General features: G+C 47.6%; 1 protein-coding gene across 1 annotated transcript in view; it reads left to right on the forward strand.

Annotated features, from left to right (window-relative positions):
* LOC135805106 (uncharacterized) overlaps positions 1-27,890 on the forward strand; it is a 42,403-nt gene that overhangs the window by 5,878 nt on the left and 8,635 nt on the right. The window contains exons 2-6 of the mRNA XM_065319105.1: positions 1,494-1,722; positions 2,993-21,054; positions 22,598-24,566; positions 24,916-25,083; positions 25,358-27,854. Coding sequence (XP_065175177.1) covers positions 1,494-1,722; positions 2,993-21,054; positions 22,598-24,566; positions 24,916-25,083; positions 25,358-27,854 — 22,925 coding nt within the window. The remainder of the gene's footprint in view (positions 1-1,493; positions 1,723-2,992; positions 21,055-22,597; positions 24,567-24,915; positions 25,084-25,357; positions 27,855-27,890) is intronic.

The raw sequence follows: 27,890 nt of genomic DNA on the forward strand, positions 1-27,890 counted from the left end.
GCATCCTATGCATCCTATGCAGGAGGTGTCAAGAGAGACAGTCCCCGAGATCCTCAAACTACAGGGGGGGGGGGGGGGGGGATACCAATAATAATATTATTATTATTGAATTTTGACAGAAACATCTTTCTCCACAATTCATCAGTGGCTACTTCTGGTAGATGGTAAAGAATAAACGAGCAGCTCATGGTGGCAGAAAATATAGCTACTACTTGTGTGAAAAGCAGTGGCAGTAGCGCGGCGGGAGGCAGCAAACTGGTGCGAAGAATATTACGTGGTCAAGCGAAACACACACAGCACTCTACGTACTAACAGTTCGTATGCCTGGTCTGTAAAGTAGGCCGATTTTTCTGCCGATATGGAATCATACGAAACTCCTCAAGACCGCCTGATGATGATGACTTTTGTTATATTTCGCAAAGGTAGCGAAGAGATAAAGTATATTAAAGAGAGGGAAGGGTGATGTAAAATGTGTTCACATGTATATGCACTGGAAATGATAGTCAGCTGGAGATCAATACAACATGTAGTACGGATCTAGTGTCATACATGGCATTACCTACAGCTGCAGGTACATGTATCAAAATTAATTGAGTATGGAACACAACACTCAACAGTTACAACAGGCACAGTCAGTGACCGAGTGTGTAAGGTACTGTTGGAACTAGCATGTTACTTGCAGCTTTGGAGGTCTCCAGTGTTGTGCTGGAGCGGACGTCTCCTGGTAATCTGTTCCATATACATGTACCGTGAAACCTGTCTAAGACGACCGTTTACTATGGGACCTTCAAAACGTGGTCTCTGTTACCAGGTGGTCTCCTTATCCAGGGTCATTTGACTGGAAACACATGACGATTGTAGCATGCCTTGGTCCTGATTTCAGTGGTCTTCTAGGACAGGTGGTCGTCTTATCCGAGTGGTCGCCTTATCCGAGTGGTCGCCTTGACAGGTTATACTGTATCTGTATCGCTGAAGGCAGTGAAGGCATACCTCGACTTACCAGCGTTTATTCTTGCAGCTGGAAGACTGAGTCCATCCTGCTGCTGAAGGCGGGTTTCTCTGGTCATTTGCGGAGTCAATAGTTGCGTGATGGACTGCGATGTCTCACCATGTAGCCTTGTAGGCTCTTCCACACAAGAGCTAAGGTGTTCCGGTGGAAGTGCTCTGAGTCTCTGACACTTGGAAACTCCCAGCCGGGTCAGCAGAGGCTCGCCTGTTGGGGACGGTGTTGTCGCACACGTTTCCGACTGTGTGTGTGCATAAGTAGTTTCGACCCAGTGGCCGATATCATGTCGGAGTCGGTGTTGGAGTATCTGCCGAAAAATCGCACTAGTGTAGACCAGGCATAGACACATGACTGTTCGTTTGTTTTCTTGTGCAAATCACGGTACGAAAATCGCCTACTGCAGTTGCATGGTTTCGACTAGCTCCTACATGTACCGGTACTTGCATCGGTCGTATACGTTTTTCCTGATGTTTCTTGGTGACTGCAGGTGCTAATCCGAACTGTTGAGCAAACGTCGACGAGACCTGATGTTTGGCTGAGGGAATTAACAATTATTCGACCCAGACCATGTGTGCGCGGGCACTGTCAAGGAGTGGGCACAAAGCTGGAAAAGGAGTTATCTGATGATTTGTTTTTCGAGCAAGATCACGTTGGTCACATCACCCAAATCTACCACGAGGACGATGAGAAATCCAACTCCCTCATCCTGAAGAGAGGTCAGTGTTTTTATCACATTGTTTTCTGCGGGACTGTGTGATAACCATCAATTTTCACCTACATCACAAGAAATTACTATCGCCGAAGTCGCACCAACTTCTTCTTCACATTGTTATCACAAGAAATAATAATTGCATCAACAAAATTATGTGGTGCTTATACCGCCGTTTCAATATTTGTGTGAAGGAACTCTGCAGAGTAGTTTGTATAGGGCTTGAAAGTGCTACGTTACTGCATAGCAACAATTTCAAAAATTAAAAAAACTGGATCCACGTGGATCCAGTTTTTGTGTGGATCAAAGCACATTTCAAGTGGTCTTGCTCACAGCAAGGTGATATAGCCGGTGAAATTGACTGGGTTGGCTAATGGGGTGGGGGTGGCAACTGGTGGCGAAGTAAAAGTCACACCTGCATACGACATGAGTGGGTTGCTATGCACCCACACACTGAGGCAATAGCAAAGTCACACCTTAGTGGATCCACAGTAGAAATCTGATGTGAACTTACTACTCCCTGGGCGTTTTTGACGTCATCACTTTCAAGCCCTATTGTCGTTCATTCTACAACCCATTACACATGGAACATTATTCATTGCCTTATATGCTGACAAATCCAGATATTGAGCGTCCATGAATCATTCTGTCCGTTAAATCTATAGAAGATGCGATACCACTGTTTCGAATCGAAAGCTTCAATTTCGATCTGTGCACCCTCTTGGTCGGATATTAAAAGGGTTAAAGGAGAAGTATGGTCTAGAATAAAAGTGTCACTACTCATAATCTTCAGGGTGCTGAGTCGAATGGTCTTGGTCCGAGGAAGCTGAGATGCTCCCTTCCTACTTTATTGACAATCGAACTAGCGCACTTCCACGGAAACTGCTGGGTGACTGTGCCCTGCAAGATAGGGATTTACATTCAAAATGTCACTAAAAGCGCCATTCCATTCTTATAAAAGCAAGGATGAACGAGATTGGCCCATATGTTGTAGTTTTTGGATGCTGAGTCTACTGGTTTTTGTCCGAGAAGGCTGCCATGCAACGTTCGCCCCTTATATCCAATCGAACACGGTTGAGTAAGCGGTCACGGGCTGATGTGTACACAAGTCACCTGGTCACAGTGCCTGCAGGCTGCAACTTACAACCTGTTAGTGCGCGTTCTTGTCGCTGGAGTTGACCCTTGGTGTGAAAGTTCTAGACCATGCTTTCCCTTTACCTGATTGTGCACAGAATGAATTCACAGAAGTTTTTCTTTTCATTGTCTGTCCATCGCAGGTCTGCTCAGTGTACTGCAGTTGAATCTGACAGGAGTGCACCAGGGTGGGTATACTGTACAGGAGACGGGTGAGAGTGGCCGCTACAGAGCGAACTATACGGTGCACTCCATGTCTCTCGATGTCAATGGACAAGCCAATGTTCAAATGACCAAATTAATTGATGGCAGGGATTTCATTGACTTTGCCCACCCGTCATGGCAGTATGGAACGACAACAGCCAAATACAAATTTGACATTGGCATCCTGAATGGAATACTTGACACAGTATCATACAGCTATATCAATCAGCCCGTGGCTCCAGTGAAGGAACGCCAGCATCAAACATCTACGTCGTTCTCGGCTGAACTGGAAATATTTGGCCGTGGAAAACTGACTCGCAAAGGCAGCTGCGAACCAAGACGGCACAGGCGTGCGCAACCTGACTACGGGTTTGTGAAGCAACTGTACAACAAAGCCACTCTCATGCATACTGTTGATCCAGCTGAGCTCACCTATACGAAGCATCCGCGCAACAAAGGTACTGATGAGGAAGAACAGCAGCTGTCAGCTGGCCAGCATCTCAACAGCTTCATGACCTGCCTGCAGTATGCGGAGGATGACCATCAGTCGGGGCACTGTCTACTGCAAGCGGGTAAGCAAGCAGACGCCAATGAGGATGTGGTCCAAGAGGCTATTGACAGGCTGTGTGCTGGCCATTTCTTTTCCACTAGTGACATGCGTATACTACTGACCGTCACTCAAGAACGGCTAGCTGCGCAATTCTGCCTTGCCAGACTCCTACTCAACAGCACTGTTAGCCATGAAGTTATAGGCGATATACTGCTGGAGAGTCAGTTTTCACAAGACGTTCATCCAAGGCTTGTTGACTCGGTTTTTGCAACCGCGACAGAGCATACCAACTCAACTCTTCGGATCTCGGCCACTGTTGCTCTCGGTTCAATAAGCAATCGAATTCGACATCAACAGCCTCAGACTCATACCTCGATTTTAAATCACCTCCAGCGGCAACTCGTCCAGACTCCTCGCTACATTGACAGTGACTACGACAGTTCCCATCACGTTCAAGTTCACTTGGCTGCGTTGGCTAATTCACGTGAGTGCCCTGCATTCTACAGCATACTTCCATGGGTAAACAGCAAAGAAATCTCCGTACGGCATACTGCTCTGCGTGCTTTGGTGCACTTCAACTGCTCCAATATTGAAGATCTGTATGCCAGAGAGCTTGCACATGACAATTCCACCAAAGAAGCCAAGACTATAATCGTACAGAGCCTGCACCATCGCCACGAGAAGTTTGGTGTGAAAGCCTCTACCCTGCAACTGCTACGCCAGCATGCATTGGCAGAAATCGGTGTGGAAAGTGAGCTTCAGAATGCACTCAGGTACTTCTACGAGGAAAACAACAAACTCTCTGACGAGGATCTGACATTCTGGCACAACCTGCAACCAACAGCATCAAAGATACAAGACACAAGAAAGAGAATGAAGAGGGATCTTTCAATCAAGGATTTTCTACAGCCGCTGATGGATGAACGGCTGGGTATCGCTAAGGTTTACCAGAAAGTCATGGGCTTCAAGTATGCAGCTGGGCGTCAACGACTGACACTGCGCAACCTGCTCAATCTGTATGCTTCAATATTTGATGGCAAAATGGAGATTGACATTTTCAATGAAGCCCAAGTGAAGGTTACATTCTTAGGCATCATAGATGAGGTTCTGATTGAGGGCGTAGCGGCGTTCAATGCAGCACTTAGCTACAAAAACCCGATACAAGCTCACCTGCTAGATGCTCCCTGGAGACTCATCAAGACAGTGGTAATGGCAGAGAAGTTCACTCTGGATGCTGTACTGGAGAATCTCAACAAATTTGGAAATCTACTCAGCACTTACAGACTGCTAACTGGTGGAGCCTTCTCAACAAATCCACTGACCGAATTCCTTCCATCTGCACGTCAATTCGTGCAAAGCCTGAATGGTGCACTACCTGCCACAAATGTTGCCAATCAAATGTATTCAGCGACAGACAAGGTTGTTCAACAACTGCCGGACATGCAGTTTCTAGCAGACTCATCTCGATCTCTTTCGACAATTGGTCTCTCCATACCAACCCAACTGAAAAAGAAGGTCATGCTTATTCAATCGGACACCAGTTCTATTAGTGCATCAGCAGCAGATGTCTCAACGGCAATCACCGACATCCTAGCCGGAATGAGAGATCCAGATCTACCAGTTCCTGATACGGCCATGGAAGATGCAGTTCAGTCAGCCAACGCAGCTGGGGCAATCTGCCGAGATATTACCGTGTCTTCGTCTTCGCTAGGAAGCCTTAAAGACAAGTTCGTACCGGTAAACAAGCTCAGAGATCAAGCAAAATCATTTTCTTCAGCAATCCTGTGGGACCAGAGTTTGGCAAGTTCCATGAATTCACAACTTCAGCTTCTGAGCAGCTCGTTGATAAGTACCCAAAGAGCAATTACAGACTTTTCAAGTAAAGGCCTCTCTCCAGCAACCCCTGCCAGCGAGCGTACTGCTGTGAAGGACGATTTTGTGAGGGCTATTACGTCCATTAAAACTACATTGGACCAAGTCGCCAGTAACCTGATCCCTCTACAGAATGTCAGCAGTGAAATACGTGCATTCTACAATGTTCTCCAGACAACTGGACTCACTGCCATATCTGACATCGCAGCACAATCAGTTCATGTAAAATCTGAACTGAGCCAAACGTCCGTATCAATGGCAACATCGGCATCCTCAGCGATTACGAGCTCCATAGGCATGCTTCAGTCCGCCATTTCAACAGCAGAGGCACAAACTGACTTTGTGATGAGAAAATCAACAGAGGCGCTGAAAAATATCAGGCACGACATGTACAGATTTCTTGACAACACCACCAGTGTTTTCCTAGCAACTGTTCGACACGCCGGGAAGGATGTGGTCTTTTCACAACTTCTGGATACGGCTGGAACCCTACTGAAGTCGCAACTGCAGAAACTAACAAAGCTTGTCAAAAGCGCCACCGTTTTGACACTGAAGTCCTCTATACAGAAAACAATGGCTGTTCTGCAGAAGAGCAATTATGCTGCGACAAAGTTGATTGTAGATTCAATGTCTGGAGGGCTGAGCAAGCTGACTCAATGGGTCATGGATAAAAACTCACAAAGTCTGTTCAGCAAGGTGTCACAACTTTCAAGGGACCTCAGAGAGGGCGCAGCACACTTCATTAAGTACGTCGCAAATTTGGATTTCATGGCAGATTCAACGAGGAGTTTCGTGGAGAGGGGTGAAAACATTGTGTCGGAGGGCCCTCGGATCAAGATGGTAGCTGGTTATCTGATCGACTTCAGCAAGAGTGTTCAAGTTGTGACGCCCTTACAAGCGCTTCACAGTAAGGCCATGAATCTGACATCATCCACCATTGCTCAAGCTCTCTCTGGAACACGGCGCATTGTCTCATCAGTGGGCACCAGCCTTACTGTTGCTCCTCAACTGCAGCATCTTCTAACCGACTTTAGGTCTCAAGCAGAGGCACTAGTGAAAAAAGGACTCCTGACTGTTGAAGACAATATGAATAACTATGCCATGGCGTTGCGCTCAACTGCCAAGGAAGCCAAGTCTGTCCTTGCTCTGGCATCAGAATTTGTTCGGTACAAACAGCAAACAGCTCAAGTTAGTCCACTATTGCAGCCAATACAAGCATCATCTGTTGTGGCCCATGACTTGCAGAGAACTCTAGCGATCTCAGTAAACAGCACTGTTCCCGCAATTGTTAAGTACGGCAGCGACTTCAACGCCTTGAAGATCTCCATGCAGGCACTCATCGATGATCATCTGGGAAACTTAGACGCTTACATCAACTTTGTATGCCAGCCTGATGCCGTGTGTGCAACTGACCTGGTCAAACATGACCTGACTGTCATCACGGCTGCTTCAACTCAACTACAAAATCATGTACAGGGTATCGCAACATTCCTGATGTCTGGTAAAGCTGCTATACAGCTGAAGGCAAATACACTACTGACAAACTTACAAGCACTGCAGCCACTGAATGCTAAGATGGCAGCTATCATTGGCAACTTCTCTCAACTACTAGCCACAGCAAAGAGCGGTCTTCCGTCAATTTTCTCAAAATCGCTGAGCAACCTCAAGTCCAGACTTGCCCAATTGAAAGATATCTCGCCATCAACCTTATCAGCAGCAGTCGACTCCGGTGGCTTTGTTGACAACATGGTAGGATTCACAGGCAACATTGATAAGCTCTGTTCATTTGCCAATGACCTTTCCAGCCTCGGTCTTGGCAAAACACAAAGGGAATGGGATTCTGCAGCCTCCTTTTCCCAAGCTGTGAAGACTTTTACTGAGAGTGATGCGTCCCAGAAGTACAAAGCAGCTGCAAACCAACTGGTCCAGGCAAGTGCAGCCATTCGAATGTTCAACAAAATCTTTGGACCGCAGGTGGTGTCGTCGACCAGCAGTCTGATCCACGCTATCCAATCAGTGCCAGTCGCTCTACTTAATGCCACTCTGAAAGCATTTGCAGGGCTGCAATGGCAAAATCGTCCTGTGGACAAGTCCTCGTTTACTCCCTGGAAGCAGTTGCCGCAGTGTTCAGCCAAAGTGTGTGTTCGGCAGATTCCAGTTGTGAAAAAGGACTATGATGGGTTGCAGTTTGCACATTTCCGCACATTGTACAAGCAAAAGTTCGTCATCCCTGGTCTTGTTGAAGACTGGCAACCGCAGGGCATCTGTATGTTGAAGCCCGGTGTGATTTTGCAGACTCTCTTTGGAACAGGTGTCAACAAGGACAAACAACCACTCATCGTGGCAATTGATCAGAATACTGGGAAACTGCTGAAGATTTACGTCATTGCAACACCACTGGACAAGCTAGAAGCAACTCGCTTTGGTATCGAGAATGCTGTTGAATACATTTACCTGTTTGGAGCGTACACGAAGAAAAAATCACGGAACAGCATCTTGCATGCCATCAAGATATCTCAATTCACCTCCTCTCTAAACACTCCTGGGCCATCCGATGTAACTGTCGATGAGCGATACCGACCAGACGCATATGGCTACGGAATATTCTTTGAGCGTCAACGTGACGTGCTGTGGTTGGCTGATTTCTACTCAACTCGTGCTGAACCAGTACAGAATGTACCGTATGGACATCGGAGCATACCTCCTGGTGGCTTAGCTGTTGCTATAAAACTAGGCGTTACTGGTCTTCCAGCTGTTCCACCGTTCGTTACAGGCCTTCAGTTTTTCTCCAGCGAAGTGCTGATAATAGGGGAAAGCGTGCAAGATCTGGTTGTATCCAAACGCCATAACGTCACCTATGTTGCATTGCTGAAATGTATGAAGATCATCGGAGTCTCTTGCCGAGTGGAGTTTCGACGAATCCCCAGTAAGCCAACGTTTCCGTACCGCCACACCACAATGAAGTCCATAACAGACAATCCAACAAGCCTTGCTCGCTCTGTTCACGTTCCCAATGGAGCTTGCGGTCTTGGGTACACTGGAATACGCTGGGACCGTCTGCTGATCACCTTCAACAGTGCGAGTCAAGCGCAGAAGAAGAGTGATACTATGATTCTGGGCACTATCGACGACAAGACATGGGTGTTCACATTTCCCGTGATGGAGCAGCGACTGGATCCGGACAAGGCTGTCAGTCGAAATGAGCTGTACCTCAAGGTACTGGATCAATTTGTTGTACCGACTAGAGAATTGATTCCATTTGATAGGAAAAAGAAGTACAGTGCCAGCAAAAAAACAAGAAACCGCAAGAAGAGGGCCGAAGAGGACTTCCAGGGTTGTATCAATATCGGGGGTGTCTTGCTGCCCGCCAAGTACAAGGTCCTGTTGCAGAAAACAATCTTTTTCACTGTTCTTGGCATTCCGATGGACTTCACTATGGTCGCCAGAGCGGTCTGGGGAGTGGACTATAATGCTGGAATCTGCTTGTTGGATCGCAGTGTGAAGGGAACTGTGATTCCCTATGCACGACTTGACTTTGATGGGTCACTGGCTGTCAATTTAGTTCTAGTACGCTTCGGTATTGCGCTGGTTGCAACTGTCATGGATACCAAGCTATACCCAATTGTAACGCTTGGCCTGACCGAATCAAGTCAACTGAAAATATGTGTCTCAATAGATATCAAAGCTACTGCACTAAGGCTGTCTCTGGTGGCATTTGCTGAATTCTTCCTTTGCTTCACAATCAAATGCAAGGGTGGATCGGTCCCGATTTGCTACCCAACTATTATCTTCTGCCCACCAACCCGCGTTACCCTCTATTCATTATCGTTTGGTAAAATATCTAAACGGATTTACGAGAAGTGCAGGATTCCGCCAGATACAACAGCACCTGAGCCAGGACAAGTAGAGGCCCAGCAATCCTCTCAGACCACCCTCTACTCAACCTGGTCTGGATTCAACGATCCCGACACACGGGACTTGAAATACTCCATTGCAGTTGGCAGCTTTGCAGGAGGAGCCGATATACTGAAGTCAGAAAGCCAAGGAAACGCTGAAACTGCAGCCGTGCCTGGGCTTTCCTTCCCACACGGAAAGCAAGTCTATGTGACGGTAACTGCGCGCAACGAAGAGGGCTTACAGACCTCGGTGACAGCTGCGCCATTCATACCAGACACAACTCCCCCTGATGTCTCCGTAAGGGATGGAAACCTGTCAAGCACAGCGGATATAGACTTTCAGTGGCGCACAGATCAAATCCAGGCCGTGTTTAGTGTCACTGACGAAACTCCAGTCATCAACTCTCACTGGGCTATTGGTAGGACCCCCGGCGCAAGCAATGTCCAAGGGTTCACCGATGCGGGCTATGCCGCACTACTTGTCAATGCCAATGTCAACCTCCTACATAATCAACGCTACTATGTAACAATCCAATCTGTTGATCAGCTGGGAATGATCACGACCAAAACCTCAGATGGAGTGCTCATTGACACAACAAAACCTGCTGGTGGCACTGTCGCAGATGGGTCCATCACTGTGTCACGGGACCGCGATTACATCATATCGACCGTGAATTTACAAGTATCTTGGACTGGATTTAGTGACCCCGAAAGCTCGCTGGCTCGGTATGACTGGACGATTGCTGACAATACTGGAGCTGAGTTGTTTCAATGGCGTACTGTGGGACTGAGGGCGAATGCATTTTCCAATGGTTTGGACATGAAACTCGGCCAGAAGTATCGCACTCTGGTACGGGCATGGAACAAGGCCGGTCTCTATTCTATTGTGGAGTCAAATGGTTTTACTGTTGACTACACTGCACCGGTTTGTGGACAAATACAAGATGTGGTTGATGGAGAATCAGGTGACATTGACTATACGTCTGTGTTGTCGGAAATCCAGGCATCCTGGTCATGTCAGGACGCTGAGAGCGGTGTTGTCAAGTATCGAGCGGCTGTGGGATCTTTCAAAGGCGGCAAAGACCTGCATCCATATGTTGACGTCAGCGTCAGAACAGACAATACTGGAACCGTCAGCTTCCCATCACTGAAAATACGTCCAGGACAAGTGTACTATGTTGTGATCAGTGCCAAGAATAGGGCTGGACTGGAGATTTCCGAGTTCTCCGATGGAATAATGCTGGACATAACTCCTCCACACATTGCACGAGGCTATTTGTATGACACTCTTCCGTTGCTATTCAGCAGATTCGACCAGGATTACCAAACGACAGCTGAGGCTGCTGCTCCACAGTGGAGGTTTGTCTTTCTCGATTCTGAGAGCCCGGTTATATCTTACACAGTAGAGCTCCTGGATATGAATGACAGAGTTCTGAAGCAATCCACCTTTCCTCCTTCGAGCACCAGTGCAACATTCTCCAATTTACAATTGGACAATGGAGGGATATACAAAGCTCAGATTAACTGCACGAATGAAGCTGGATTATCATCTTCAACAAAGACTGATGGATTCATGGTCGATGTGACAGCGCCTCGAATTGGACTCGTCCGAGATGGTCAAAACGTCGCTGAGGATATCGAATATTGGGATTACGCAACATCAGCATTTGGCAATTACAAGCTGTGTACAGCCACGAATGCATCCGACAGCTGGCCTCCCGTTGGCGCAAGTAGAACACCAAATCCATCCACGTGTAGCAACGAGTCCTGGTATGACTGGGAGTCTGGCCTGAGCTACGCTGAGACGGCGGTGCTGTCCACGAACGGCAGCCTAGCCATGCCGTGGCAATATGTCAGTGTGGACTTTGACATGACTGGTAGGTCAGGTGACCTGAAGCATGGACATACGTATACATTTGCACTTCGGGTGCACAACAAGGCGGGTCTCCACAGCCAAGCACAAAGCAACGGAGTGACGATTGACACTACTGATCCGCTAGTCAAAGATGTCTTTGTAGCCAAGCCAAATCAAACAAAACCTCTCGCATATGTTACCAGCGAGTTTGTTGATCTCACGGTGCACTTCAACACATCCGACGAAGAATCTGGAATCAAAGAGACGACCTGGTCCATTGGTACATACCATGGTGGATCTGACTTCATACCACCAACTATGCCTCCTGTGGATTCACTTCCGACCGTAAATGTTGGTCCCCTTTTTGATGGACAGTCCTACTATGTGACAATAACCTCTCGCAACGGAGCTGATCAAATAACCGTTGTGACGGCGCAAGGCTTTACTGCAGACCGTACACCTCCTCAGCCTGGTGTTGTTCTAGATGGCTGGAGCGGCATTGATAGCGACTTTCAATCCTATAATACTACTCTTGCAGCAGAGTGGAAATGGACCGGTGATAATGTGGCTCTGGCAACAAGGGAAGTTGCGATTGGAACATCTTCCAAAGCGGATGACATTGTACCATTCAAGGCTGTGGCATTGAGTTCTTCAAAAACTACTCTCAGCAAGCCAGGAGGTCTGCAGAACGGCAAGAAGTACTTCTTGTTGAGAGAAACTGACCAGGCCGGCTTAACAACAGTGTCATCATCCGATGGCATTGTGGTAGATGCCACTCCGCCGATGTGTGCAGGTCAAGCCAGAGATGGACTTTGGAATGACAGCCAATGGTTCTCACATCTGACCTGGTTTTCTGCCAACTGGGACTTTTGCACGGACAGCGACACCGAAGTAAACCAATACTTACTCGGCCTGACTGACTCACCAACAGAAATGGTTGACAAGGTGATGCCCTTCAAGTTGGCTGGAAAGTCGAAGATGGCCATTGTGTATGGTGCTAAGTTATCCCATGGCGAGAAATATTACAGCTTGGTGAAAGCTGTGAATCAAGCTGGTCACGCCACATTGATGATAAGCAATGGTTTCTCCATTGACACTACACCACCAAACTGCACCTATGTACAAGATGGAATGAGCGGCGATACAGACTGGGTTACTACGTCTCCAGTATTAGCTGTGAATTTCGACTGCAACGACCCAGAGAGTGGAATCTACAAAACCGAGTGGGCAGTGGGAACAGCACCTGGCGCGGCTGATGTCAAATCATTTACAGTACTGTCGAACACGGTACGCTCAGCTCAAGATCTATCAGTGGCAATGAAAGAGGGCACTCTGTACTATAGCACAATCCGAGTCACGAATGCCGTCGGATGGAAGGAGATATTTAGCAGCAATGGCATGGCTTATGACAGCACACCACCAATTGCACAGTTCATCAATGACGGTAACAAACGCCAGGTGGATCTCAACTTTACCTCCAACAATACCCACATGGATGCCAAGTGGAGTATAATTGACATACAGAGTGGACTGCAGTCGCTGAGCGTGGGTGTTGGCAGTGGTGTTGGTTTAGCTGATGTTATTCCATTCTTCAACATCCCAAGTACAGCAACTACGGCTTCCATTCCTGGCTCTTTCCTGCAGGGCTCAACGTACTATGTTTCCGTGTTTGCAACAAACAAGGCCAATCTCACCGTGTCACTGTCAACGAATGGTGTGCTCGTCGACACAACACCTCCGCAGTGTGTGTATGTCTACGATGGTGTAGTGTACGGCCAGGATATAGCCTATCAAATGGCAACATCCAACTTGGGAGTGAACTGGAAATGCTCTGATCCTGAATCTGGAATCCTGTCAACGAAGCGTTCGACGCCGACTACACATCTCCACCTTCTCGGCAGGGCACACAATGTTTCTTTGCTGAGCGGTTATCTTCTTGAGTCTGGTAAGAAGTACAGTGTAACGCTATCAGTGACAAATCATGCTGGCTTAAGCAGTATCCACAGTACTAATGGTGTCACAGTGGACAACACTGCACCGACAATAACTAGTGCCAACTTCGTCTACAACAAGTCGGAAAACGTAATGACGGGCGTTTGGTCAGCTACGGACATTGGCAGTGGTGTGTTGAATTTCAGCATTAAAGTCGGCTTGCAGCACAACGGTGACGACATCTTACCAAACACACAGCTTGGTAATGTCACTAGCATCTCGTCCGCGGCATTGAACTTCACCATACAAGCCAATAAGCAGTATTATCTCACCTTGACAGTGCAGGACAAAGTAGGTTTGAAGAGCCTTCATGGAACACGGGTAACTACTGATGCAACTCCACCTGTGCTACAGGGAAAGATAACCACAGCAATCATCTACCCGACAGTTATAACCGGTTCATCAACGACCATTGTGGACTTCTCTGCACGATGGTTCGGCATTGTCGATCCTGAAACCGACTTGGATGCTATCGGTCTGGCCGTGGTTTCAGTGAACATCAGTACAAGTCAGTTCAGCTCACTCGCCTATCATAATGTTCTACGACTGTCGACTGGTGTGTTGCCAAACAGAGACATCGTCAAGAGAATCTCAGTTTCGAACAAAGCCATGTATCGTGTTGTTGTACGTGCAACAAACGGAGCTGGTCTCTCATCCTACATGTCCTCAGATTTGATTACAGCATCGTTTGGTATCTTCATTGCAGGTGTGGTGAACGATGGACCCAACACTGATGATATTGACTACCAGACAGTGGGATCTGCTGCTTGGTGCAGCTGGACTGGTTTTCAAGATCCCACGCATGGTATTGATCGGTACGAATGGGCTCTGGGATCCAAGCCTAACAAAACTGATATATTTGTGTTCCGAGATGTGGGACAGCGCCTTTCAGCGGGTGACGTCCATGGCTTGAATTTCTCCGATGGTCAGACCATCTACGCCACAGTTTGTGCGGTGAATAAAATCAGTCAACGGAAGTGTTCCTCGTCGGATGGAGTAACCGTAGACTTGTCACCACCCGGTATTGGAGAAATTAAACTGAGCTCGAGTCAGTTTGTACCGTCAGACACAGAGGTAAAACTCTCCTGGGTGGCTTCTGACAACCAGAGTTCAATTTCTCATTCGATTGTATCACTAGGAACATACCAGGGAGGTGAGAATGTTCTGGCAAAAACTAACATCGGCAACAGATTTGATTTCCTCATTCCAGGTCGTCTGGTCACTGAGCAGAACTCACCCATGTATGCAACAGTGACAGTGTTTGACGAAGCCCAACTATCAGCTGTAGCATCATCAGTCAACTCCATCATTGTTGACGACAGTCCACCGCAGACCGGAGTGGTGTATCTGAGGCGAGCTGGCAGCACATTCAGTCTGGCATGGGGCGGCTTCCAGGATCTTCAAAGCGGAATAGCAGATTACCGGTGGTGCTTGGGAAGTGGAGCTAGCATGTGTGATGTTACCAATTGGACCGATGCAACCATAGCAAGCACAGCATCCACTCCTCCTCTGGCTACATTCCAGGGTCAAACAGTGTATGCAACGGTTGAAGCCAAGGACAATGCCGGGCTCACTAGTCAGTCCTTCTCTGATGGCTTAGTTGTCGATGGTACACCGCCGGTTGTGGGCATCGTGTGGGATGGTCTTGGCGATACTGACATCGATTATCAATCAGACGACCATTACGTAGCAGCTTCGTGGACGGAATTCACGGATGATGAGACCAATATCAAGTTGTACGAAGCATGCCTAGGAACAGCAGCTGGCAAATGTGACATCCTGCCATACAAAAACGTCCTCTTGGAAACCTCAGTCACCTTTCATCAGCCGATGGTGATAGAGGGATACAAGTACTTTGTGACGGTGAAGGCAACAAATGATGCTGGACTCTCATCCCAGCTAACTACTGATGGTATCATCATTGACACTAGCCCACCAGAGATGTCGACTATCATTGCAACAGAAGATGGTGTTGATCATGTGGAATACTCCCGTAGTACTCAAATCACAGCAAAATGGCTCTTCCATGATAACCAGTCGCAAATCCTTACATATGCATGGTCCCTGTGCCTGAGTGCAGATCACAGCAACTGTCTTCAGAATTTAACATCAGTTGGGAGAGCGACGAACGCAACAAACCCCAGCCTTCGTCTTGTTGATGGCCAATGCTATGTGGTAGTTGTGAGAGCTACAAATAATGCCGGTCTTCAAACGACTAAAGTCTCACAACCAATCACATTTGATTCCACGCCGCCTGTGCCTGGAACTGTAAGAGACGGCTCTGGACTAAGTGATTTGACCTACCAAACATCATTGTCTATCATCTCCGCGAGCTGGACAAGCTTTACTGACGGAGAGAGTGGCATTTTAAGATATGACTGGTGCATTGGCACAAGCCTAAGAACATGTGATATTCTTCATTGGAGCAAGCTGAATGGCACAGACCTGAAAGCAAGCGCGTCTGGTCTAAGTCTGCAACAGACCGGCGTCTACTTTGTTTCAATCAGAGCAACTAACAGGGCCAATCTATTCACAGTGGCACATTCGGATGGCGTTCAGGTGGATACCACTAAGCCGCTATGCTCAGCTGTACGAGATGGCCGCCTGCCAACAGACGTGGACTATCAGAGTTCATCTGATTTTGTCTCTGCATCATGGGATTCGTGTACCGACCGCGAGAGTGGCATTCTGCAGTACGAATGGGCGGTTGGATCATCACCGGGATTCCATGATTTACTGCCATTCACCAGCGTAGGATTGAACACCTCTGCTGGCGGGATGCTATGGACGCTGACGGCAAATACTCAACTGTTCGTATCGGTGCGTGCTATCAATGGTGCTGGGGAGAGTAAGCTGATGACAACGGATGGTGTAAGGGTTGACAACACTGCTCCAGTGTTCAGTTATGTACGAGCCGGAGACATCAGATTAGGCAAATACAGTCAATTTACAAACCAGAAATCCACTTTCTCCGCTCATTGGCAGGCAGCAGATGCAGTCAGTGGTATTATCAAGAATGAGTGGGCAATTTGTTCAATTGGGCCAGCAGGTGAAACCTGTATCCAAGACTTTGTGGATGTGAAACTACGGAACAATGCTACATCAAACAATGGGTACATTCTCTCTGGAATTTGCTACTATGCCAAGGTCAGAGTAAGCAATGGGGCAGGCCTCACAACAATCACTACTTCAGATTGTACAATATTTGACTGGACACCTCCTGATGTGGTGACTAACACCGTAAGTGTAACAACTCAACCCGTCACGTATGTGAGTACATCGACAGTGGACGGTTCTTGGACAGGTTTCAAAGACACTCAAAGTGGCATCGCTCAGCAAACATGGTGCATTGGAACATCATTGATGAGTCATGATGACATCATGTCCTGCACACCGGTTGATGTCAATAGTACAACTGCTAGCTATGAATCTCAGCAACTGAAAGAGGGACAGCACTATTATGTAACAGTAAGAGCAGAGAATGGCGCAGGATTGAATAGCAGTGTGCTGTCGAATGTCATTGTTATTGACAAAACTCCACCACGAATTGGAATCGTCCTGGATGGCTTGACCGATCAGGATGAACAGTACAGCAGCAACGCACTGTCTGTATCTGCATCATGGGCTCTCTTCTCGGACAACATCAGCAGTATTGATCACTATGACATGGCAGTGGGCACTGTGCCTGGATTGGCAGATATACATGACTGGACTGATGCTGGTCTGTCTCTAGAAACTACATTACCGTGCCAGCTAACAGCAGGAGTTCGTGTATACTCCACAATACGTGCCTGGAACAAAGCGCACATTTCCAGTCAACTGTCAAGTAATGGGATCGTAATTGACGAAAGCCCACCAAATGCAGGCTTGGTATGGCTGGATTCATCGCAAGGATATCAGTCGGATTTGACACAGATCTCAGCTAGGTGGACGGGGTTCAGTGATCCAGAGAGCTCTATTGCATACTATATGTTCAAGGTATGTGCAATTTCATCTCCAGTTTGTCCACAAGAGTTTGTCAATGTTGGAACTCACACAAACGCCAGCAGCTCAGCCAGCCTGAAGGATGGCGAAACATATATCGTTGTCATCCGAGCTTACAACGGTGCTGGCCTACACAGTGAAACGACATCAATGGCATCAGTTACAGTGGACTCAACGCCACCGGATGTATCTTTCGTCTACGATGGCTCAGTGTTGGGTGTTGATGCAATGTATCAAACCAATGAGTCAGAACTGTCAGTTAACTGGAATATCAAGGAGAGTGAAAGCCTGATTGAAACGTTCGATGTGTGTGCTCATGAAGAAAGCAATGACAACGAGTCCTTGACTTGCATAACTGTTTTCGACAGGTTTGCAACATCAGCCACTCTGTCATTTCCTTTATCATCAGGCACACAGTATGTCATAGAAGTGACTGCAACAAATTCTGCTGGAGTATCAACTAGCGTGTTCACAGATGGCATTGGCGTAGTCACCAAACCACCAACTCCTGGTCAGGTGTCTGATGGAAACCTGAAACGACAGGACATTGATTATCAATATAGTGCGTCAGAGTTATCTGCATCGTGGTCCGGCTTCTCTGATAATGCGTCCGATATTGTAGAGTACAGATGGACAATTGGAACAACCCCACTGGCTGGCAACATATTACCCCTGACATCCGTCGGCAAGGCGAGCGAAGCCATCGCATCTGGATTGCAGCTCGGCCATGGGCAGATATACTACACTTCGATCACTGCGCACAACGTAGCTGGTCTCACGTCAACTGTAACTTCAAACGGGGTAACTGTGGACCGAACAATACCGATCGGCGCGTATGTGGCTGACGGAATGTCTTCTGATCCTATGGACGACATCGATTATCAAGTGGATACATCTGTGTTATCAGCAAGCTGGCTGGCATTTGTGGATGCGGAGAGTGGAATAGATCATTATGAGTATGGTGTGGAAGAGCAGCGACAGAGTGAAGATGGATCAGCATGGAGCCCACCTGTCTTGGTCCAGACGTTCAACAATGTTGGCACCAACACAAGTTTCGTAGCGTCATCCAATGTGCTCGTCGGGGGAAGAAAGTACAGTGTTGTTATCAGAGGTTACAATGGTGCTAAGAGGTTTGTTGAGTCTCGATCAGATGGCTTTATTGTAGAAACAGCAAGCCCTCAGTTCTCTGTGGAGACTTGGTCCGGCAGTGACATTTACGGTACCGCTTATGTCAGCAATCCATGGAGATTATCTTCCTCTATTTCCCTGATTCGTAATCAAACGGAGGCCAACTCATCGACTCAGGCTGATTTAAATATCACTGTCGACTCGCTTGACCCCAAGACCTACTACCATCTCTCTGTTCCAAGTGTGCAGTTAGCAAACACATCTTCTTCCAGTATACCACTACCAAATGTTTCCCTTCCAAGTGGAGTCCCCAGCAACACATCACTTTCCAGTACGCCACCAGCAAATGTAACGTACAACTCCTCATCGTCTCAAACCGCTTTCAATCTGAGTGACGTTTATGCCGCTCAGAATCTGTCATTGGGCACTTATGAGACATCCTTGTCACCATGCTGTACTCGATCACGTCTCTTCAAAGATAGTTCGCTCTTTTCAATGAAGCTGAACCTGCCGGAGGACAACAAAGGGCCTATGTCTGTGTCGATATCATCGACGGGATTCATAGTTATCGGCTCATCAAGTCAGTGTATAGTGATTCATTCAGACAGCCCATCGAAGGTGCTGTATAGGAAGAAGTCATCATCATCAGCACAACATAATGCTTCTGCTTGGATCTCCAAAGCCCATCACAATAGCATTGTTGCAGCTAATCATGACACCGTGGTATGGCTATCATTCAACACCTCAACTGACGCTCCAGAAATTCTGCTCTCCTTTTCAGTTGCAACCGTGCCAGAATCTGCTGCATTCGCTGCGTCTTTGGCTGCCTCGGCGAACTATTTCATAATGGTTGTTGAGCTTAGCAATGGCAGTCTTTTACCGTGTGTGATAGATACTGATGGTGTCTTTTCACTTGACCAATGCCTGCCTTCTCTCCCAAACACTGCTCCGGTACTGTTAGATGCCGCTGATGATGTAGTTGTTGTGGCACAAGAAGGCCTCTCCAATATCACTGTTTACATGAGAAGCTCATTGGGCGAACTATCACTGCAAGAGCAGATCCCAACAAATCCTGTGTCAGCAATGCGGCTCTTGCCACTGCGAGGCGAGGTGTATGTTGCAGTATCGTCACAACCCAACAGAGCGCAGGTTAACGAAACCAGTACTGTTGACGTATTTATGTTGCCAGGGTTCAATGGAACAAAGCGAGACACAGTACCACAATGCTCTCTCACTGGCAGCCATGGTCGACCAAACTTTGGTCGGTCATTGTCCTGGCAACCAAGCTCTACGGGTGGTGTACTGGCAATTGCATACTCTAGTGCTCAAGTTGCTATGGTGAGTGTCACGGCAACTGACAATCAACTGACGTGCACCTCAATTGGTGTGCTGCAGAGTTCGTTTGATGATGACACCGTCTCTGGGGAGGGTGCGATCTCCATGGCTAATCAGCTACTAGCTGTTTCAACACAGAATGGCACGGTCTACATCTCACCCTTCTGCGATCAGAACAGCACACGGTACTTTTCATCTGACGCGCGCAAGCTTCCCGTGCAGTGCAATACATGTCTGGGTGGTGCACTGTCCAGTGGCGGAGTAATGGATGACTGTCGGAACTGTGATGCAACAGCTACTTGCTTGGAGCTAGGTCAGGAACGAATTAACACTGTTATTGATATCCCAAGTGGATCTGGCCTGCAACAGGCAGAAACCTACATACTGCAAGTGCATGCGAGCAGTGATTCGGGAAGAAACATCTCAGCTACATCTGCAACGTTTGAGCTTGATCTGACGCCACCAATGCGTGGCACTGTGCTTGATGGTGTCGACGGTAGTGATGCAGATTTCTTGAACGTGGCAAAGTTTGATCTTGGCTGTACATTTGGTGGCTTCGACGATCCAGAGAGTGGAATGCGTGACTACTACTGGTGTGTAGGAACAACTGTAGGCGCTTGTGATTTCTCTCCATTGGCACCGACGAACAGCACCTCGTTGGCAATGGGGTGTGTTGGGTGCAATGTGGTTCACGGCCAGAAATACTATGCGACTGTAGTCGCGTATAACCAGGCCAACATCTCAATCAATGCAAGCTCCGATGGATTTCAGGTTGACCTATCGCCTCCTATTATCAGCTACGTGAACGATGGCTACTTTCCGCCCGACCAAGATCGAGTAGTTTTCACGGATGCCGTAATGACAAACTGGCATGGCGAAGACCAAGAGAGTGGAATCGACTACTATAACATTTCTGTAGGCACTGCACCGGGTGCAAGTGACATTGCAGATGATGTGCAGATTGGTGATACTGACCAGTATATTGTGGCAAATGTAAAACTGTATGGCAATGCAACCTACTATGTTACAATCACTGCCGTGAACCATGTCGGTCTAACAACGAATATGTCATCTAATGGCTTCACCGTTGGCGAGACCCTCACTAAAATCTCTCCTTCGTTCAATAAATCAACATTCCTGTTCTTCCAGTCCACTGACCTCTCTCAGAGTGCTGGGTACGACCGATCCAATGAAACAGATGACGATGACATGTTGGTCAATCAAACCGGTCAGGTTGGTTCTTACAAGTTCAGCCCAGTCAACTATACCGGAAATATGTCAGCGACGTCTAGGCTTCTTGGAGATAGCGACTATCCACAACCAGTTCCATCACGAGGCCGCCGATCTGTGTCCCAGCAATACGCAAATCCAGCTCTGACTGTTCCTAAGGTATGATGTGTACCTTGCAGGTATTGTTTATTGCTGCCAGTACACTCCTCATTCGGAATAAGTAGATGGGGAGATGGAGTGGGGCGGGGGAGGGGAGAGGGAGTAGCAATATATTAATTTTTTAATTCTTCTAATTTTTCAATATCTAGCTCATCAAAAGAGACGTAAATAAAGATGAAAAGTCAAGCGGTAGCTAACCACAGCAAGCCAAAAATAAGAGAGAAAGAACACTGCAAGGGGAAGCTATACTGGAATGACGTACCTTGTGACAAAAAAATGATGCTTGCAGTCCTTGACCTCAGTAGAGCTAGCTGGCAGGGCAGACCTAGATGGCTGTTTTTTGTTGTTGTTGGTATTGCTCTTAATGATAGCTTGCATACCGTCCTACCGGAAGGACCACGGGTCCTACCGGTGGGACCCAAGAAATCGAGCTGCAAAAGTGCTTTTGGTTGAGAAATTTCTTGAAACAATTGTTGAGATGAGGTCTTTGTCAGGCAAAGTAATGGCGCAAAATGCAAGGCTATGTCCAGTGCATTGCGTATGCGCAATTTTATCGAATGTCAAAATGGCCACACATAATCCTGTCGGTGCGCTAGCAACTCTGTCCAAAGTGAATTTTGACCATGGCATATCAATTGTGGTGAGGTCCTAATGTTTTTATTAGCTTGCCAAGGTAGTGGAATACGTAATTCCATACTCCATTTCCATGGTTTCCATGGGCTGTTACCATGGAATTTCGTAGTATGCCTTGTGCGATCACGTCTAAAATGTGTGGACTCCTTCATTAGCCCCTTAGCAACAGTTTAGGGTCAAGTTTTAGGTCAATGTTAGAACAGAGGCCATGCAGCATGTCTGTGTATGATGGTCCTACCGGTTGGTCCTACCGGTAGGACCGAGGTCTATGCAAGCTATCCGGCATTAAGGTATAAAGCTAAAGGTATACAATCGAGAAACTGGGAAGATGACTCGATCCATGCTAAACAGATTTTTTTAGCAGCAGTCGCTAGTGTACTTGCAGAATTTGAAGCAGAGCCTGGAATAGTCCACACCTGCTGTTTCACAATAATTTAATACATGATAGGCGAAATATATTATGACCTATGGAGACCAGGAACGCTGGCTGTGGATAATATCCCCAAGATGTTCGCGGCTGGGTGAGAGGAGATGGAGAAGATTGGGCTGTAAAGTAGAGCCACATGATTGCCTTGGTTTGGGTGACATTAGGTCTTAGCTTGCAAGGTTGCATCCATGTTATTGGCGAGTTCATGTCGCTTTGTATGAAGGTAGCGAAGTTGGCAGACGAGCTGCTAGAACACATCAGAGTAGTGTGGTTACCAAAACGGATGACATAACATATTATGGTACAATGGCGGGCACTGGGTGGGTCACTTACAACAGTTAGAAATAGGAATGGATCGAGGGTATCTTCTTAGAAAAATTCACTTTATGTGTGTGTGTGTGTGTTCGTGTGTGTGTGTGTGTGTGTGTGTGTGTGTGTGTGTGTGTGTTTGTGGCTGTGTGTTTGTGTCTGTGTGCGCACTAGGGTTTGATGAATGCGAACTACTCTTTTGAAGTGAACGTTTTAGATGACGGTGGGAGTGTCATCACTACGCCTTTGGAAATACGGCAGAACTATTCAGAGGTCTACGTGCTCTACCGGGCCTTGCCTATGCTAGAAGTCAATTCCGAAGTCACCGACCCACTCATATCATCAGATGAGATAGATATACAGATCATGAAGTGGGACCCTGCATCAGGAGAGTGGCTGCCCACGTGCAGTTCATGCAATTCTACCAATTCTACATGGATGGACATAAACAGAAGGCAGAGAACTGCTGTGGCTAAAGTGGACGAGATTCTCTGTCCGCAGCAGTTCGCAATGTTCTTCAGCTATGCTGATCAGTATGGCGTCTTCGGAATGACGGATTCAGAAATTTGCTTAAGTGTTGCGGACACAAACACAACTGAACTGTCCTTTGAGCGCCGGAGAGGTGCATACAGCTCAGTGAATGTTACTCTCCAGGTGGAGACAAAGAATGGCTATCTTCAACCGGCTGTGTACAGAACCGATGTGATTCCAGTGGCTGAAGGACAATGGAACTCATCACTGAAAATCCCCATACTGGCACCGAATAGTAGCACTGGGCTTGTAATTGCCAGCTTAGTGTCAGCTGGTGAGTTTGGAAAGATCGACCAGCCCAGCGTGTCCATTCTTGTCATCAAGGAGAGAATTCCCAGTGGCATTGTCGAGTTTGATCACAATGAAACGACTCTACTGGCGACAGAGGAAAGCGGCAAAATCTATCTAACAGTGCTTCGGCGATGTGATCCCTCCCAAGCAACTAGGGTCCACCTCAGCATACGCTACCAACAGTACCCAAGTACTTCTCCATCAGTTGCTGCTGCCAACTCAACTGACTACATTGTGTCGGCATTGACTATTGACTTTGGACCGGACCAAACGAGAGCAAGTATATTCGTGGACATACTTGATGACAATGTTCCTGAATTGAATGAAACTCTTTTCATAGTTCTGCAGAAAACCGAGAATGTCACACTGGGTGAAGTCACCGTCATGCAAATTGTTATTCTGGAAAACGATGACCCACACGGCGTGATAAAGATTGGCACCAGTAATTACACGGTAAAGGAAGGCGCTACGGAGTATGCTGTAGTCGATGTTTTGCGCAGTCGAGGCTTGTTCGGAACGGTGCAATTGTTCTGGGATACAATGGGCATCTCCGCATCAGGCTTATCCAACACCCAAACCTTGTCTACCAGGGATTTGCTATCCATGATAATGAGTGCGAAGAGTGGGACACTGAACTCCAGTGTCGACTTCATTCCAACTTCGTCCGATGTGATCTTTGCTGAGAATCAATCCAGTGTAAAGCTGAAGGTCTATATTGTGAATGACACCACACCAGAACTGAATGAAACTTTCCTAGTGTCTCTACTGAGGGCCACCGGAGGAGCAACAATCAGCAAGCCTCGAAACGCAACCATCACTATCGAGCCAAAGAATGATCATAGGCCTGAATTTGTTGCTTCCGCTGTCACCGCCATGCTTCAAGAGGACACTGTGAGCAAAGCCAATGCCAATTTGCTCTCGGTGATTGCTACTGATGCGGATCTTGGCTCGAATGGTGACATCTCGTACTATATTGAAGCAGCGCAAGCAAACTGCAGCTGGGTGACCATCACTGCAGGCAATGGAAGAGTTAGCAACAGCCGGCCACTTATGCCCTGGAACACCTCCTCGTCATGTCAAGTGAATATCACGGCCAAGGATCACGGTATGCCATCACTAAGCTCTTCACTATCACTCCTTATACAGTTGAACTTCACAAACCGTTGCCGTCCAGGTACTATCAGTGCAAACGGAGCACTGCCCTGTGTTCAATGTCCACAATCCACCTACCAGAATGAGTATGGCAGTAGCAAGTGTGTGCCATGTCCTGCTCAGAAGGTCACCATCGATTCTGGAGCTGACAATCTCACACAATGTCTCTGTAAGTTATCTAGTACGAATAATAATTATATTGCTTCAAGTAGACTTCAATCCTAATATTCTGCGTGCTTCAAAATCCCTCCGAATGGTATGGTACTGCCCCCCCCCCCCCTCCCCCCCCCCTTCATACCCCCTATAGAGTTCGGATTACATAGCAGATTCAGCGGAGAACACTCAATGAGTCTGCTGTGTTCTAAGCTTTGTCTTTGACATTGAGCGCTGTCTGCAGCTCGGAGATCAACGGATTTGAGCTTGCATTACTGATGTGTGAGAAGGGAGGGGAGACGGCATCAAATGCCCAAATAAATGTTGTCACTGACAGAAATCGCATTGCCTCTCCGTCTCTGCAGTTGTGTGCCAGGCGGGCTCGAAGTCACTGTCCAAGACTGGCCTGGAGCCGTGTCATCCCTGTTCGCGAGGATCATACCAAGCACATTCCAGGCAGAGTAACTGCACATGGTGTCCAGATGGTACTGCTACTCTCACGACGGGCAGCAAAGCAATAACTGACTGTATTGGTGAGTACTACTAAGTACTACTGTTCTTTTCCCTCAACTACTGAGATTACAGGCCTGGTAGGTCGAATTTATGAAAAGTAAATTTGCCCATTGCATAACGCACTTCTCAAACTTTTACGATGGACCACCTCTCCACTATGTGGCATGGGCAGCCTCGGGATAATCACGTTCACTGTAGCTGAGTATGCGGCCGTCAGTTGTGTAAGTGGACACATGATCACGTGACGGGAGTGATGACATAATTTGTACTCTTCCCTTGTATTGTTCCCTGCAGCGGACACCGACCATGATGGCATCCCAGACATAATTGACAACTGCGTACGACAGAAGAACACGCTCCAAACGGACAGCGATGGAGACGGAAACGGCGATGCATGTGACTGCGACAGCAGCCTTGCGTCAAGACTCTGCTACAACGGTGCCTACTGTAACACACTGAGGAGAGACTACGCATGTATTTGCTCCATTGGTTTCAGCGGGGCACAGTGCGAGGAGGACATTGATGAATGTTTATCAGACCCCTGTGCGCCCGGCAGCACTTGTGTGAACCTTGTGGCCATGTACGAATGTCTCTGCGACAGTTCCCTTTCCGCTTGGGGCTATAGATGCAACCGTACGAGCCCAACCGTACGCTATATCTCTGAGGCATCGCTCATCGGGGTTCCTGTGGGACGTGTTTTACCATGCAGTACAGAAGAGTTTGCCAATGGACTTTTCTCATACAGTGTAAGTGGGCAGAATGCATCACAGCTACCATTCCACTTCGACGATGCCACTGGTGACATTGTACTGGACCAGTCGTTGGATCGAGAATCCACTACATCATATCACTGTTCGGTGACAATCACTGGAGTGGATGTGCCAGCACCACGAAAGCCTCTGTCCACAACAACAGAGGTCATAGTGGATGTGCTGGATAGTAACGACAACAGACCTAAATTTGTACAAGACCAGTGGGTAATAAGCATCCTGGAGGGCACCGATCCGGATACCGTGCTTGCAGAAATCAATGCCACCGATCCGGATTATGGCAGCAATGGTACGATCCAGTACAGCCTGGCTATTGTAGACTATAGTTTTCCAGTTTGGGAGGACAATGAGAATGTTACAGCAGTGGAAGTAGAGTATGTCTCTGTGTCAAATTTCTCAGACTCGGAAGAGCTCCAGTGGAAGCAAAATCCCCTGTCAATGAATCCAGTTGATGGCACACTTACACTAACAAGTAATATTTCCTGGCTGAGTGTATCACAAGTCACATATGAACTACTTGCCGTGGATGAAGGCTCTCCTCCGCTGTCTGCTAACCACTCCAGACTAGTTCTCAACGTCAATGCTCGCAATGATTTCACACCGCAGTTCCCACAGGTGGCGTACACCATTGATGTGCTGGAGAACACCAGCGTCGGCAGCACGGTGTTCCAGGTTGTCGCAAGTGATAGTGATGTTGGTCCGTCGGGCGTTGTCCGCTACAGCATTCACCCCAGTTTGGCATCGCAGTATTTTGAAATACAGCCCTACAGTGGTGATATATCAGTGGTACAGCCACTAGATAGAGAAAGACACCCGCTCGGTCTAATGCTCCATGTTATCGCTACCGATCAAGCTCCCGCACCTACAGAACGGCGTTCATCTAAATGCACAGTGGCTATCGTTCTGGTTGACGTCAATGACAACAGGCCAATGTTCCACACTGAATATGTGCATATCGTGCAGCGCTCATGGGCACTCAATCAGACGATCTACCAAGCAAAAGCTTCTGATGCCGACCTGTTGCATGCTGCAGCGATTGAGTTTCACTTGGTTGTGGATGCATTTGATCTCTTTGAGTTCACAACCGGCGGAGAGCTATTCCTCATGAACAGTTTACCCGATACAAGACCGATTTCTTACTACCTATTGCTACAGGCAATTGATAACGGTGTCACGCCTCTGTTCAGCTTTCAAAGATTGGTGGTGACATTTGTAGATCCTTCCGATACAACAACTGTTGGGCCTGTGCCTGTCCGATATGACCTTGCAGTTCCAGAAAACACGGTCGGAGACACGCACTTACTCAATACTTCCGACATTGTTGAGCTTGGAGGCATTCCTCTAACAATACAAAGCAAATTCTCATTTCCTTCACCCTCCGTTGCAGCTGCCCAGTATTTCCGACTGGATGGCCCGTTGGGTGAAGTTTTAGCGACATCGTCTGTGGAGCTGGATCGAGAGAAGACTCCGACAGTTTCCCTGCCACTGGAAATGGATGTTGACATACTGAACTCTTCCACTTTGTTTGATATCAGAATCCAGGTGCTCGATGAGAATGACAACACGCCGGAATTTGCACAGAAAATACAATATGCTATTGTGCTAGAAGCCACTACTGAAGAAGAGGAACGTCCACGACAGATCACTGTGGTGACAGCGAATGATGCCGACTCGGGCTCGAATGCCCAGATATCCTACAGCATTCAGGCCCAGGGAACAGGCGGTGATTTTGACATTGCAGCACACTCTGGCAATATGTCCACAAACGAGACATTGGAGGTGTTCAGGCGCTATTGGACCACTGTGCTGGCGCAAGATGCTGGCCATCCTTCGTTGTCGTCAACTGCAACCGTGAACATTGTCATGTATCCGAAGTCAGCTATAAGTGAAGTAACTCTGCCATGCCTGATTCCTATCGATATTTACACTGCTCAAAGAGTGAAGTCAGCTGTACTGGAGCTTACAAACCGATCCAGCGATTTCTTTGCTTTTGTGTACAAGGCCAGCCACGTCGATAATGGGTAAGATATACCACTCCGAGTTCGGGAACGGACGCG

Source organism: Sycon ciliatum, chromosome 1 (genome assembly GCF_964019385.1).
Source record: "Sycon ciliatum chromosome 1, ocSycCili1.1, whole genome shotgun sequence".
Lineage (NCBI taxonomy): Eukaryota > Metazoa > Porifera > Calcarea > Leucosolenida > Sycettidae > Sycon > Sycon ciliatum.